Raw genomic sequence first — 13,675 nt, forward strand, 5'->3', positions numbered from 1 at the left:
ATAGATTTACGTGCAACATGCATTGCTATACTAATACAATTTGATGTAATTAATGGTCAGATCTGATGTTGCTATAGTGGGCTGATTAAACAAAGTAATGATAAACACTCTGTTGGTCATACCTGACACCTGTTCCATCTGAATTCAATAGATTGTTTCTACACTAAGGTCACAACTTAGCGTAAGGTAGACTTTCTAGGGAAAGCTCTTTTTTCCCCTTTCAATCCTTAGAAAATGTGTTAGTATAAAATTCAAAAAGAAATATCACGTTTTTAGAAATGAAGATACAATGCTTAAAAGGATAAATTTTGCATAATAAAGGCTAGAGATTGAGACTGCCTATAAAGGGAAGCTGGGATTCTGATTAACATCAGAAGGAATATGGTGATAAAAATTGTGTTCCTGATTTTCAGGACATACCGTATTTTTCGGAGTATAAGACGCACCGGAGTATAAGACAGACCTATCTTTTTTGGTGAGGAAAAGAAGAAAAAGAAATCTCCCTTTGCCTCTGAGCAATTTTGCCTCTTACAGCAAACAGCCTGCTTTACTTTCATTTTTGTTTTCAGCATAGTTTGATTAGCACAAGGAAAAAAAATCTGCTCCAGGAATATACCTCTTTGCAGCAAGCAGCAGAGCCCTGCGCAAAACAGCTGAGAGCAAATCAGCTGAAAGTCTGAAGGCCGATCCAATCAACTTGTGCTAATTAGGCTGTGCTGTCGCTGAGGCTACATTCAGTGTATAAGACGCACCTAAATTTTCACCCCCTTTTAGGGGGAGAAAAAGGTGCATCTTATACTCTGAAAAATAGGGTATTTGCTAGTTCTACCAATCTTTAACTCCTGATGAATTTATTCAATGTGGTTTGACAGATTACAATTGTAGTAGTAGTGTGGATAGCTATCAGACACTATTAGCAGCTATTATTTAGTGACTGTCATTCATGATGAAAAATTAATCACGATTCCCATAAGGTTCATTCATAAATATTGTGGGGACTTCCTAAGATTATATTACACACACACACACACACACACACACACACACACACACACACACGTCAATTTTTTTCTCTCTGTTTATATGTAAAAACTATGGAGCACTAAAACAAAGGACGCTGTTCAGAGTCAGCCATAGGAAGGCAACCAGGGCAAATGGTGTCCCTGCATTATGTCATTAGCCTGCAGATTATGTGATTTAGATAGTTGCATTAGACATCATTGTGTAATTGTTCCATTTATGGGATTTGTCCCCATGTTTATGTTATGTTCTTGCTGCTGACAGTGCTGTATTAGATTAGCAATCTGTTTGGTTCAGCATCTTGTTCCTATATTAGATCACAAAAGGGCTTAAGAGAAGTATCATTTTTCTGCTTTCAGATCCAATAACTAATAGTTTACAAATATTACTGATTCTAGACTTGACATTAGTTCATAGCTACCATGGCCTGAAAGGATTAATTTAACTAATGCCCATTCAGTCTGGTTGTCATCTTTTATTGGTTCGATTTATTTATTGGTTCGATTTATATGCCGCCCTTCTCCTTTATATGCCGACTCAGGACGTCTTACAATGTGTTAAAACAGTAGCCTTCATACTTTTGTATATACCTGCTTAGTAGGGCTTTGGGCCCTCCCCCAAGCGGTATTCTTTTTTATACAAAGTCAGCTTATTGCTCCCACAATCCGAGTCCTCATTTTACCTACCTCAAGGATGGAAGGCTGAGTCAATCTTGAGCTTGGTGAGATTTGAACTTGCAGTAATTGCAAGCAGTTGGTGCTATTTAACAGCACTTTAGTCTGCTGCGCCACCAAGGCTCTTTTCATGGCAATGGTTTCTATAGTTTATCTACATGGAAAGAAGTTGCTTAATTTTATATGAACAGAACCTGCAACCTTTCAGATCTGTGGTTGATCCTAGCATCTACTCCTAGTACAGAGAAAAACCTTTCTATTAAGCTGCTCCTTCATTGCTTATTTTGTAAAACCCCTATCAATGCTTTTCTGCTTACTTTTTTTTTTAAAAAAAGCACAATCTTTCCCCAGTATCAGTTGTCTCAAAATGTAGAACTCCATAATCTCACAAATAGATTATTTGAAACTAGAAATGCTAGATTATTTAAAATTCAGATCAATGCATGTTGCTCAGAGTAGCTGAATAAGAAAGATTGTTTGACCTTGTTGTTAATCAGATCAAGCAACCCAAATTATGCTGATGACAGATAGTTCTTTAATTCTGAATCATATTGAGCAACAATCAATGAATATTTTTTTTCTTTATCTTCATCACTAATGATTTCTGGGCTGTTCTCCCTTCCTTTTTCTTCCTCATTTGGTATTTTCTCTTGTTCTCTTTCTAAGTTAAAAAGTCAGATCCTGTAACTATTGATTATATGTCAGTGGTCCAGATATAAGTAAACTCATATATTATAAAAATGCTCCTTATAATCCAAGGGAAAATCTACTGAGACACCTAACTCTTGTCTCTCATGCAGTCATTTTCAGTAACCTCAATTATTAATTCACAATCTGATGAACCAATTTCCTTGCAGACCTGCTGCTAAATGAGCTTTCTGAAGTGGTTTGGCTTTCCAAGGTTACCTTTAAGACCAGTCAGGGTGATTTTGCTTCTTCAGCTTTTAGTCTATTGTTATCAGTATTCTCACTTGCCTTGGCTATTGTTTTAGCATGATTGCAAATAACTGAAATAGTAGCCTGCATGCATTTAATCTGGCTATCAGAAAGCAATTCACTTAACCTGTCAGCAGCTCCTGTTGAACAGAAGCAGTTCAGTTAACTCTGTTCCATATATTCTTACTTCCTACTCTTGTAGTCCTCGATTTACAACCAGTTGTTTAATGGCAGTTCAATTTTGCAATGGTCTTAGAAAAAGTGATTTAGGAAAAAAGGACATTCTTAGATACATTAGCCACCACAGTGATTGCGATTTCGGTACTTGGCAACCGGTTCACGTGGTTGCAGCATATTGTGGTGACATAATTGTGATTTGTGACCTTCCTAGCTGGTTTCCAAAAAAGCAAAGTCAATTGGATTCATTTAAAGACTGTATGATTCATTTAACAGCCATTTGATTCTTTAAGACTGTGGTGATATACATTGGCTGCAGTCATCTGGTGATGACTTGTTTAATAACACTATCATGTAGTGACTGAAATTCCAGTTCCAATTGTGGTCATAACTTGAGGACAATTTATATCCTCTAGATTCCCCATAATGTAACTTTGCAAGCTTTAGTTTTCTCTTTTCTCCTCTATGGCCTGCCAGGGAATCTCCTTTGGCATCTGTTTTGGTGTGATGCTGATATGCAACCATTTTCTGGGTAAAAAGGGACTATTCTGATGTTGCCTTGCTGCCTCAAGACACTTTCATTTGGAGAGATATCATTTACAGTTAATACAGATTCATTTTGAGCTTAATGGCTTTAATTAAGAATCTGATATAATTTAAGATTACAATTTGGCCATGATCATGAGGAGAAGCTCTTCTGGATTCCCACATACTTTTTTTAATCATATAGTCTGTACACTATGCTCCTATTGTTCCCCTTTGTTCCAAAGAGTTACATTTAGTAACAGTGTTTTTAAGTAGCACAGATCAGACCTCAGGATAATCATGGTCACCTAAGATGGGGAGAAGTAGAACCTGTTTCCTTCCTTCCTTCCTTCCTTCCATCCATCCTTCCTCCCTCCCTCCCTCCCTTTCCATCCATCCATGCCTGTTCTGCCTGTGCTCTACAGAATTGATCTTCCATTTTTCTCAGACCAACATCTTTTACAATGTTAGAATAATGCGTAATACTAACATTACAGACTGGTCATATTAGGGCTAATAGATCTGGACTACAAAACTGGACAGCCATTGCAACAAAACATTGGCTGCTAAGTGATGGGGCTGTTTTTGCAGATTGTACCTTTGCAGGAGGAGGCAGCTGCTAAGAAAAATAGAAGGGTCAGAGCTCCATGTTATGTAACAGGCAATAATATTTCACTATTATGACACATTATGTTTAATCATGTCAGTTATCATTAGAGGTTATGACTCATACATGACTCTGCAACTTTCAAATGCAGTGGAGAGTACTGTTCTGTTGCCAGTGTTAAAGTATGACTCAGTTTTTAATGTTTTGCCTATTTTTGGAGAAGACAGTATGTTACCCTTCACTTAAACAAAGTATTTTGGGACAGCATAAGCTAGCATGTCTATAGGGGGACAGGATATCAAAAAAGTAAAAAAAGGTGACTACTACTGCATGATCATAGCCATCACTCTGATTATTATTTTTTGACACCCTCCAACAATAGATGTCATGTGCACAATCTTAGCAGTATCTTTGCTCTTTCATTGTGTGGAGGATTCATGGTAACTTTTCTTTAATTCCTTCTCTCAACTTATTTTTTTTTTAAATTCTCACCTATATATAATTAATCTAACACCCTCCTTGTGTATCCTGCATTTCTAAGCATACAGATTTTAAAAAAGAAAAGAAGTTATTTTTGCAAATAAGCAGTGCTCATTTTGTGCTAGAGATAGGCATTTATAGATATGTCTGTTTCTCAATTACTCTCAATAAATTAAAAGAAAATAAGGGCAGAGCCTGCTTTTATATCTTAATCTGTCAAACCACATTGAATAAATTCATGAGGGGTTAAGGATTGGTAGAAGTAGCAAATATGTAGTTCCTGTTCCAGATGCACAGTAGGCAGGTTGTATGAACAGTAGCCAATGCTATCCTTAGCCATATACTAATATTGGATGGAAACAGTCTGCTGTAAAATGTTTGCAGCTGGAGAGATATAAAATGATGATAAAAGTTCTTTAATCATGTAGGAACCACCCATAGTTCTTATTTTTCCCCTCCCTCCCTCCCTCCAAACTACTGAGGAATATTTTATTTGAGTGATCTGTTAAGCCCTGAGGTTGGAAAGGAAATAATTAAACAGGAACAACTGGCTGTCTGAAATATTTTTCTGAAAAGAAAGAAAATGTTCCTTTTTTCTTAGGATATATGGTAAATATGAATTAACTCTTGCATAGAATTACTCCATCATTTATTTTGCTGTAACGTAAACCAACTCAATAATATCCTTGGTCCACAGACCTTACTGGCTAATTTTTTTCACTTGCTTTTGGCAAATGTCCTTCATGCCTTACATTTAAATATTGGATTTATGTGCTATCAGCAGGACACAAGCAAGGAATGGATTTGTTTTTACCAAGCCAGCTGTTCAGAGTGGAGAAAAAGCCAGATCATAAATTTTTATTGGGATCATTGAATTTCAATGGTCTTCTCTTCCGTTGAAATCCTGAAGGAGATCCAGATAAAGTATCTTGCCATGTTTAAAGTATGAACTAGACTCCTGCACAGATTAGTTCCAAGCGTATACCTAAACTTTCCATTAGAAGCCCGTATATTAAATTAAATGTTGGTTCTTCTCACAGTACAGCTTTTAAAGAGAAAACGGTATGGTGTACAAGGTTCTCAACTACAATTAGGGCCAGAATTTCTGTCATAAGTTATTGTGTCGTAAGCCAAGTCAGATTCAATTGACAATTTTTACAGCGTCTGTTAAGCACAGCCAACTTTCTCAATTGGAAATCAGCAAAAGAGGGTAGCAAATCACAGTCATGTGACTGCAGGCATATGCAACCAGTCCTACATGCAAGCCAGGTGCCAAGTGCCTGAACTGTGATCAGGTGACTATAGGGGTGGTGTGATGATTATAGGTGTTTTACAGGTCATAACTCACTTTTTCCAAGGCTGTCGTTAAATAATTACAAGTCAAGGACTACCTGCACATATTCTGTTTGTCATCTCCATTATCAGTTTGATTATTCTTTGTTGAATGTTGACTTCACCAGGTCCTAGAAATTTTGAAATGTGATTTGAGCCAGTGCTTAGGGTCAAATGTGTATTTTCTTTAAATGTTCATCATCTTGCATTTGTTTATGATTTTTAGTTTACAATGGTAAAATCAGTATGCCTCTTTGTCTATCATTTTCCTCTCACTTTGGCTGCTGCTTGAGTTGCAAAGAGAAGGGAAAATCCTACTATCCCTGCCTTATGGATTGAATGTAGATCAACTTTTACTACTTCACTCATACACTGTTGTTTCTTTCAGTGAAAGTGGAGAAAAGTCCACCAGTGAAGGGCTCACTCTCTGGAAGAGCCACTCTCCCATGCTTTTTTTCAACTTTGCCAACTTTGCCTCCAAGCTATCACAACGTAAGTGAGTTTCTCCGGATTAAGTGGTCAAAGATTGAACAGGACATAGGTGGAAAAGATCTCAAAGAAACCACAGTGTTGGTGGCCCAGAATGGGAATATCAAGATTGGACAAGGCTACAAAGGAAGAGTGTCGGTTCCAAGCCATCCAGAAGACATTGGCGATGCATCATTGACTATGGTGAAGTTACGTGCAAGTGATGCTGGGATTTATCGCTGTGATGTAATGTATGGCATTGAAGATACCCAAGATATTGTTTCACTGGCGGTTGATGGTGAGAATTCCATTTACCATGCTCTTACATTTCTTTGTGAAATTTAAATTACAGTCTTTAATATTCTTCGCAGACAAATACTAATTTGGCAGCAATGTTTTATGCCATCTTTCTTTCTTGTGGTTTTACTTAGGGTCAGTAAGAATATGATTTATCAGACCTTTTCCTCTGTTGTCTTTGAGGGCTCCCATTAAGTTCAACTGGCATAGTTAGTAGTTCAGCCTTGGCCAACCTGACATCCTGCAGGATGTAAATCAGTCTAATGCAAGTAGAAAGCAACAGACTGAAGAAGGCTTCACAAGATATTTCTCTAGCCTGGCAAGCGAATGAGAAGGCACCTGAAGTTTATAATTGGATTAAGAATGACTATAATATCTCCAACTGATTGTAGATGCCATAGAGACTCTTCAGATTCTGTAGTAGGGTAGCTAAGTAGGGTAGCTTTATTGCACAGGATAGGATATTCATATCAGACAGGTAGCGTTCAATTGTTAGTGAGGTATAACAGATTTTATACTTGCATCATTCAGTTTCTGAATCTTAAGTATAGCATATGGAGAAACCAGAAATTGTTGATGTCTATGAAAAATTCTCAGTCATCCATGTCATGGTTGTCTCAAAGGTGGTTTTCAAAAGGCAACTGGACTTTCTTTGTTTTCCTTTCCCTCCTCATCCAAGAACCTTCTCCAGGTTTCACATTTATAGATTGACGAGGGACTTGTAGAAAGAAGTTCTTTAATAATTGTGATGAATGTAGCATCTCCCCAGCAATACCAGTATTCCTAGTTGGGAAACATTGGTGCAGTTTCACTTAGATATTACCGAACTAGGAAATTCACTAAATCCTGCCTTCCCTCCCTGAAATGAGGTCTGTCCCTTGTTATGTTTCCTGTTTAGATGCATTGAATCTCAAAGGTAGTTTCTTTCCCATCACCACCAATTGGCAGAGCAGTTTCCGAGTCAATTTCAGTTGCTTTTGTTAGATCAACCATGCCCTCCCATGAGTTCCAACAGTTAATCTGTCCTTCAAGCCAAGTAGAATACAACATTAAAATAACTGTCCTTTGGAAATTCAAGACTTTCAGGACAACTTCAAAAGATTTGTGCAGGTCTAGACTGCCAGGGGGTGGCAGGTGACATCTTTATGTGTAGCTTTTCTTTTCTTTTTTACAACCTCATTAAGTCAGAGTGTCAGCAATATATCAACCTTTCCGTGTCTCCCTGACAAATGTAAGGAGATGGGCTGTTTTCATGGAAATCTGCCTCCTTCTTGTATTTGAATTAGCAGCACATGAGAAGGATTAAGTAGCAAAAAGAGAAAATGGATATTGGAAAAGGGAGACAGAATATAAAAAGCAAACATCTTCCATTTTTTCAATTTGGAAAAAGTTCCTTTGTTGCAGTTTGTTTATTTTCTTTATGTGCTGCTAAAAATAGGGGCAATTAGCCCATGGGAATTTTTAAAATGTGATCAAATATGTAGAAATTCTGTATCATTTTAAAGCTACTGACAAAAGTTTGAAGTGTGTATTTCTTAACTACTTTTATGCAGAGAACAATTTAATTTAGACCTGCATAGTGCTGAAGTCTGTATTCAAATTATTGTTGCTAATTAATCTCTTATTTTCTTTATTCCATGTTTACTTTATCTTTCCTTTCTCAATAGACTACATTTTTCATTCTTATTCCAAGTCTGCTAAACTTGAATCTCATTATTCCATGAAATGCGTCTCTGTACTGATCATCTCTTGCATATGTTGCAGTCGTCTATTTATTTAATTTCATGCTTTCCTGTCTCATTTTATCTCTCTTTAAGCGCTTTCTTTGCACTTTGAACTATCTTAGATTTTTCTGCATTCATATCATGTTTCTTTTGGAACCACATTATTGTATAAGCGCAAAAGATTCACACATTGAATTTTTGTACAATGAAGAGAGTTCATTGCTTCCCAAGCACACAGAGTTCTTTGCATTCTCTACTTTCTCTGCTGTGAAACATCCATCCCATCTCTCACTCCTTTTTATCTTTTCATTAATAAATTAAAGATGTGTATACACTATAGACCAAGCTTGGAAGATGTGTAAAGGATCTAAGCCATTTAGACATCAAATGAATAGCCAATAATGCAATACAGCTGCTGAAAAAGCTCTATGCACTCATGGTGCCAATTTGATATACTTGTACTTCATGTGAAGCCAACTTTTGGTGGAGACTTTGAACTTTGGGAAAGGGAGGTCTTATGAAAGGATAAATACAGAGAAGTTTTTTGAATGTTTTCACATTTATGTCCTTTAATGACATCAATATAGAGATTAGAATTGTTTGATTTTATAGATCTGCCAACTTTTAGGGCTGCTGTAAATATGCTTTGTATTTGGGATTCCATTCTCAAATTTCCATTGCATTCAGTTTAAGACTTTATGCCTTCAGCATAAAGTGCAAAAGATTAAGGTGAGTCCATAGTGAGTGAGAAATCAAATATCTGATTACTGCATACCAGAAAATTATATTTGCTATCCTGTGAGCTATAAATTTGTAAGCTAAAAATGCATACACAGGTTACTAACTTGTGTACCAATCAAAAGATTGCCGGATTTTTTCTCCCTTTATAATGAAGAGAAACTAAGAAAAAGCTGGCATGACTTATCCAGAAATTCCAAAAGCTGGAAACAGTCCAAGACACATGTTCTTGTATTTATGTTAAATCTCTTGTCCCATGGTAGTGGCTATCATAAAGTCTTTAAATCACCTGACCCAATAGGGAATTTTAGGCCATAACAACTAGTACTAGTTAGTTAGTTACTGTTAGTTACTGTTTCAACAATTCTTCCTATATCCATATGGGATTTAACCTACTGTACATCTAACCTAAATAAGTTTAATGTACTTGGCTGTTCTAAATCTAATAGGATTAAGACAGGAATAGGCTGAATCACTTTTAAATGTGATTAGCATACTTTGGATTGCTCCACATTATCATTGCAAGTTTTGAGGACTGCTACATAAGCTAGATGCTGGTGATGTGGCACTGGGCACTGTTAATGATGACTGTAGCACTCTAATATTTGGCAACATTGCCAAATCTAAAAATATGAAGGCATTTTTTTTTCTGAAGCCTTCCTTTCAAGAGTTTGAGCAAGAAGATTTAAAAGTAAGATTCAGTAGCCTCATAAAGTTTCAACAAATGTTTTTAAAAGCATTTGGTGACACCATTTACTTGAAGTACCTTCACAAGGGATTCTTGGACAATAGAATAAAGACAGTTGTTTTAATCAAACTTGAAGACTTTTTTAAAATCACTGTCTTCTGTTATCACAAAATCAAGTTGCTGAATATCTCTCATTGTGATTTATTGGGGGGGGCATTTAAGTGGAAAAAAAGAGTGAAGGCCATTTTGGGCATTAAGCTAGTTAACCACATTCTGTAAGACGCCTAGAGTCACCCGTGGCGAGATGAGCAGCACAAAAGTTTAATAAATAAGTTAAAATGATTAAAGAAAGAATATGTACCACTTAAAATAATAGAGTAACAGCTTATTATTATCTAGTTATCTCCAGCCATTTTTACATACCCTGTTTTCCCGAAAATAAGACATCTCCTAATAATAAGCCCAATTGGGCTTTTGAGCGCATGCGCTAAAATAAGTCTCCCCCTGAAAATAAATCCTCCCCAAAAATATTTAAACCCAGAGCTGGAAATCAGGTAAGACAGCAAGAGGAGCCCCATCTTGTTCCACGTGCCCCAAAATAATAAGACCTCCCCGAAAATAAGGCCAAGCGCTTATTTCAGGGTTCAAAATAATATAAGACAGGGTCTTATTTTCAGGAAAACACGGTACACAACTTAAAAGCTATTGTAAATAACTATTTGATGTTGGAAAGCAGTTCAGTGAATTCTCTACTGAGCCTCTTTCTTTGTTTATAAAGCTTTCATAAAGAGCAAAATAAATTATCACTGGCACATATCAAGGAATGAGGGCCCTTTTTCAGATCAGATAATACAAATTTCAGTTATATCCCAAAGATTCAGATTTTTTTATATTTGCACATTGATGTAATATAAAGCAACCCCATACATTATTGAAACATTTAGCACTCTGAGGCCTATTTGCCTTAAAATTGTTTTTAGTTTTCTCAAATATTTTATTTGCCCAAAATATAGCAAAACTCTTATACTGCTTGTTTGCTTTTGTTTTTCTTATCAGTATAACCTCTTCTGAAATCACAACAACAAACAAGAGGACAAGGAAATGTTATTTTTTAAATCACATCACTTATAAATAATAGAAGTCTTGGACTTTAGTCTCATTATAGCTTCAAGCAGAATTTTCTAACCACTTCAGCCACTGAATGTGATAGAATTAGTTCAGTAATTGTTGCAGAATGTTGTTATTACTTAATCAAAAAAAAAACTGTTAAATGATATGGATATATGAATAGCTTAAAGCATCACATTTATTCCTCCTAGTCATAGAAGACTATTTCAAGAGTAGATTGTCAGTTATTTAAAAGTAAACTCATCAGATTTCTAAAATGAGTAAAGTGTATACTTAAATAAATTTGTTTATGATTTATCATGATAAACTGTTCCCATTTTTTATAATTCATTCTGATGTATTTTCCTGCTGCGATGCTTTAAACTTTGTTTTTGATTTTAAAAAGATGCTAGATAGGTCCTTTGAAATGACCTTGTGTTGTGATGACTGAGGAAGGAAAAACACTTTAAAAAAGCTTTGTTTGTTCTAATTACTCTGTCCATACAGCTGTGAAGATCTCTGAAATTAGATTGCAATAACCTGTGAATCTGTGAGAAGAAATAAGTCATGAAACTAAATCAGGCTATTACATTTTAACAAAAATAAAGAAGTATGCTGGGCAGATCAATAGCTTCATCTATTTATGACTAAAGCACATCTGAAACTATTTTCCAGTTCATTAACTGAGACAGGGAATGTTATGGTCTGTTGTGCCCAAGTAACTGACGCTAGGCTTGGTGAGAATGGATCAAGCTCTTTTATTGCTGGAGGTAGTCAATTGAATCTGGGACCTACTGAGTCTTAAACCTTCAAACTTTAGTGACACAAAGTTTGGGTCTTACAAAGAAGTCTTACATAGAAGTCCCTTGAAAGAGTTATGACATGGTTGCAGGTATATATATATATTTCAATACAAAATCAACAGCGACCTTCTGTTCTTGCAAGTGTAGGAGTTACTGTGTTAACAACAAAATAAACAATAAAACTGTTTACATTATATAATATGTGGGAAATTTCATAGCAGTACATACATTTCTAATATATTTGCCTTTTTCTCATAATATTAACATGGCAGAATCTAGACTCCCTCCAAAAGCTGTTAAAAATCTTAGGTGACTTAATAGCAATGTAGATTAATTATACACCTCTGCGAACATTTTTGATATCCTCTTTCATTACAAATGAAATGTCATGAGCTAAACTTCCCATTAACATTTTTGTTCTGTTGATTTCAATATGATTTGGGTTATAACCATAATAATGTTGAAAATGTTTGATTTAGAACTCTTGATGCTTCATACATTAAAAAGACACACAAAATAATAATGAAAAACGCAGAAGAAAAGACTAGGATGCCTGATCGTATTTTAAAATTCTGAATAAAACCACAATCTCTATATAAGCAATTTAGCCACTTCTGTTCCTTTTGTAATATTAAAAAAAAAAAAAACAAGAATAGAAATAGGTCTGAAAAATATTCAGTCTACTCTTCACTGTCCTTCAGGCGAAGGACCCAAATAGTTGTCAAACTTTTATATATCTCTATAATTCTATAATACTAACGCATTTCTTTTGAAGTCTTTTTATCTATAAGTATAGAATAGAAGGCAAAGGATTGACAATTTATTTTTCATGAAATCTCAGGAAGATATTTTAATTTGGTTCAGTTTTATTTCCATATTTGCCAGAGGCTATTGGAAAAGTACAGAAGTACAATGCAAAAAATGAACAATGATGGATTCTGTAGCTTGCAGATTTATAAACTGAGCAAAAGATAGCTATAAAAAAAATCTTTATAATGTTAATAGGGGCATAGAATACAATTCGAGAACCTTCCTTAAATGTTCTTTCTGACCTTACTGCCTAGAATAATTTAGTGCTAAATAAAAGTTGATGTGATATAAGTTTATTATCTTTGCAGGTGTTGTGTTTCACTATCGTTCGTCTACCAGTAGGTACACTCTGAATTTTAAACAGGCGCAGGAGATCTGTTTGAAGAATGGTGCTGTAATTGCAAACCCTGAACAACTGAAAGCTGCGTATGAAGATGGATTTGAGCAATGTGATGCTGGCTGGTTGTCTGATCAATCTGTTAGGTGAGATGATCAAGTGGCTTTTTGATGGTGCATCTAATAGCTTGGTTACATTTATGGTATCTTTCATTCACTTCACTTTATTTCATTTACTGTATTGCAGATATCCTATTAGGCAACCTAGAGTTGGCTGTTATGGAGATATGATGGGAAAAGAAGGAGTTAGATCTTATGGATATCGCCTTTCTAATGAAACTTATGATGTCTATTGCTATGTTGGAAGCATAAATGGTAAGCAACACATTGATCTCTTTTTTCTTTTTAGCACTGTGCATTGTGGCTAACAAGTTGTGGAAGTGCTGAATTACTATCTGAATACATTAAAGGACAATTAAATTGAAATTAACCTTGATAGTACTGTCTGTTGATGATTCCCAAGACCAGGAAATGGCATACAACTTGTGTTGAATGGGGCTGCACTTCCCCTTAAGGATATTTAAGTAAGGGTTTCAGCTTACTAGTTGAAGTGACCAATGTTGGAAATTGCATGGCAGGAATCCTAGCCTGTGGCCTGGGTGCCCCCTGCCTGACACAAAGTTGCACTGCCTTTCATAGATATTATTAGTGGTTACCTTCATATTGGGCATTTCAGTCAGGTTTCTGCTAGCCACCTTTCCAGGCATACTTAATAAACTTTGGTAGTTTTTGAATGAATTCTTGTTACCTTTCCCTTTGTAAAAAGAATTATACCAAACACTGTTCCAAACATTAGGGCAGAGGTCTTCAAACTTGGCAGCTTTAAGACTTGTGGACTTCACTCCCAGAATTCTCCAGCCAGCTATGCTATGCTATGCTATGCTGGCTGGAGA

The 13,675-nt window shown here is 35.8% G+C and overlaps 1 protein-coding gene across 6 annotated transcripts in view; it reads left to right on the top strand.

The window, feature by feature from the left end:
* The window catches only part of VCAN (versican), a 101,582-nt gene that overhangs the window by 21,924 nt on the left and 65,983 nt on the right, over window positions 1-13,675 (top strand). For all 6 annotated transcript variants that reach the window (XM_034441231.3, XM_087885860.1, XM_034441230.2 and 3 more), the window contains exons 3-5: window positions 6,140-6,517; window positions 12,695-12,869; window positions 12,970-13,097. In XM_034441231.3, coding sequence (XP_034297122.2) covers window positions 6,140-6,517; window positions 12,695-12,869; window positions 12,970-13,097 — 681 coding nt within the window. The remainder of the gene's footprint in view (window positions 1-6,139; window positions 6,518-12,694; window positions 12,870-12,969; window positions 13,098-13,675) is intronic.

This window comes from Pantherophis guttatus, chromosome 2 (assembly GCF_059756535.1).
Source record: "Pantherophis guttatus breed Tessera chromosome 2, ASM5975653v1, whole genome shotgun sequence".
NCBI classification, from domain to species: Eukaryota; Metazoa; Chordata; class Lepidosauria; order Squamata; family Colubridae; genus Pantherophis; species Pantherophis guttatus.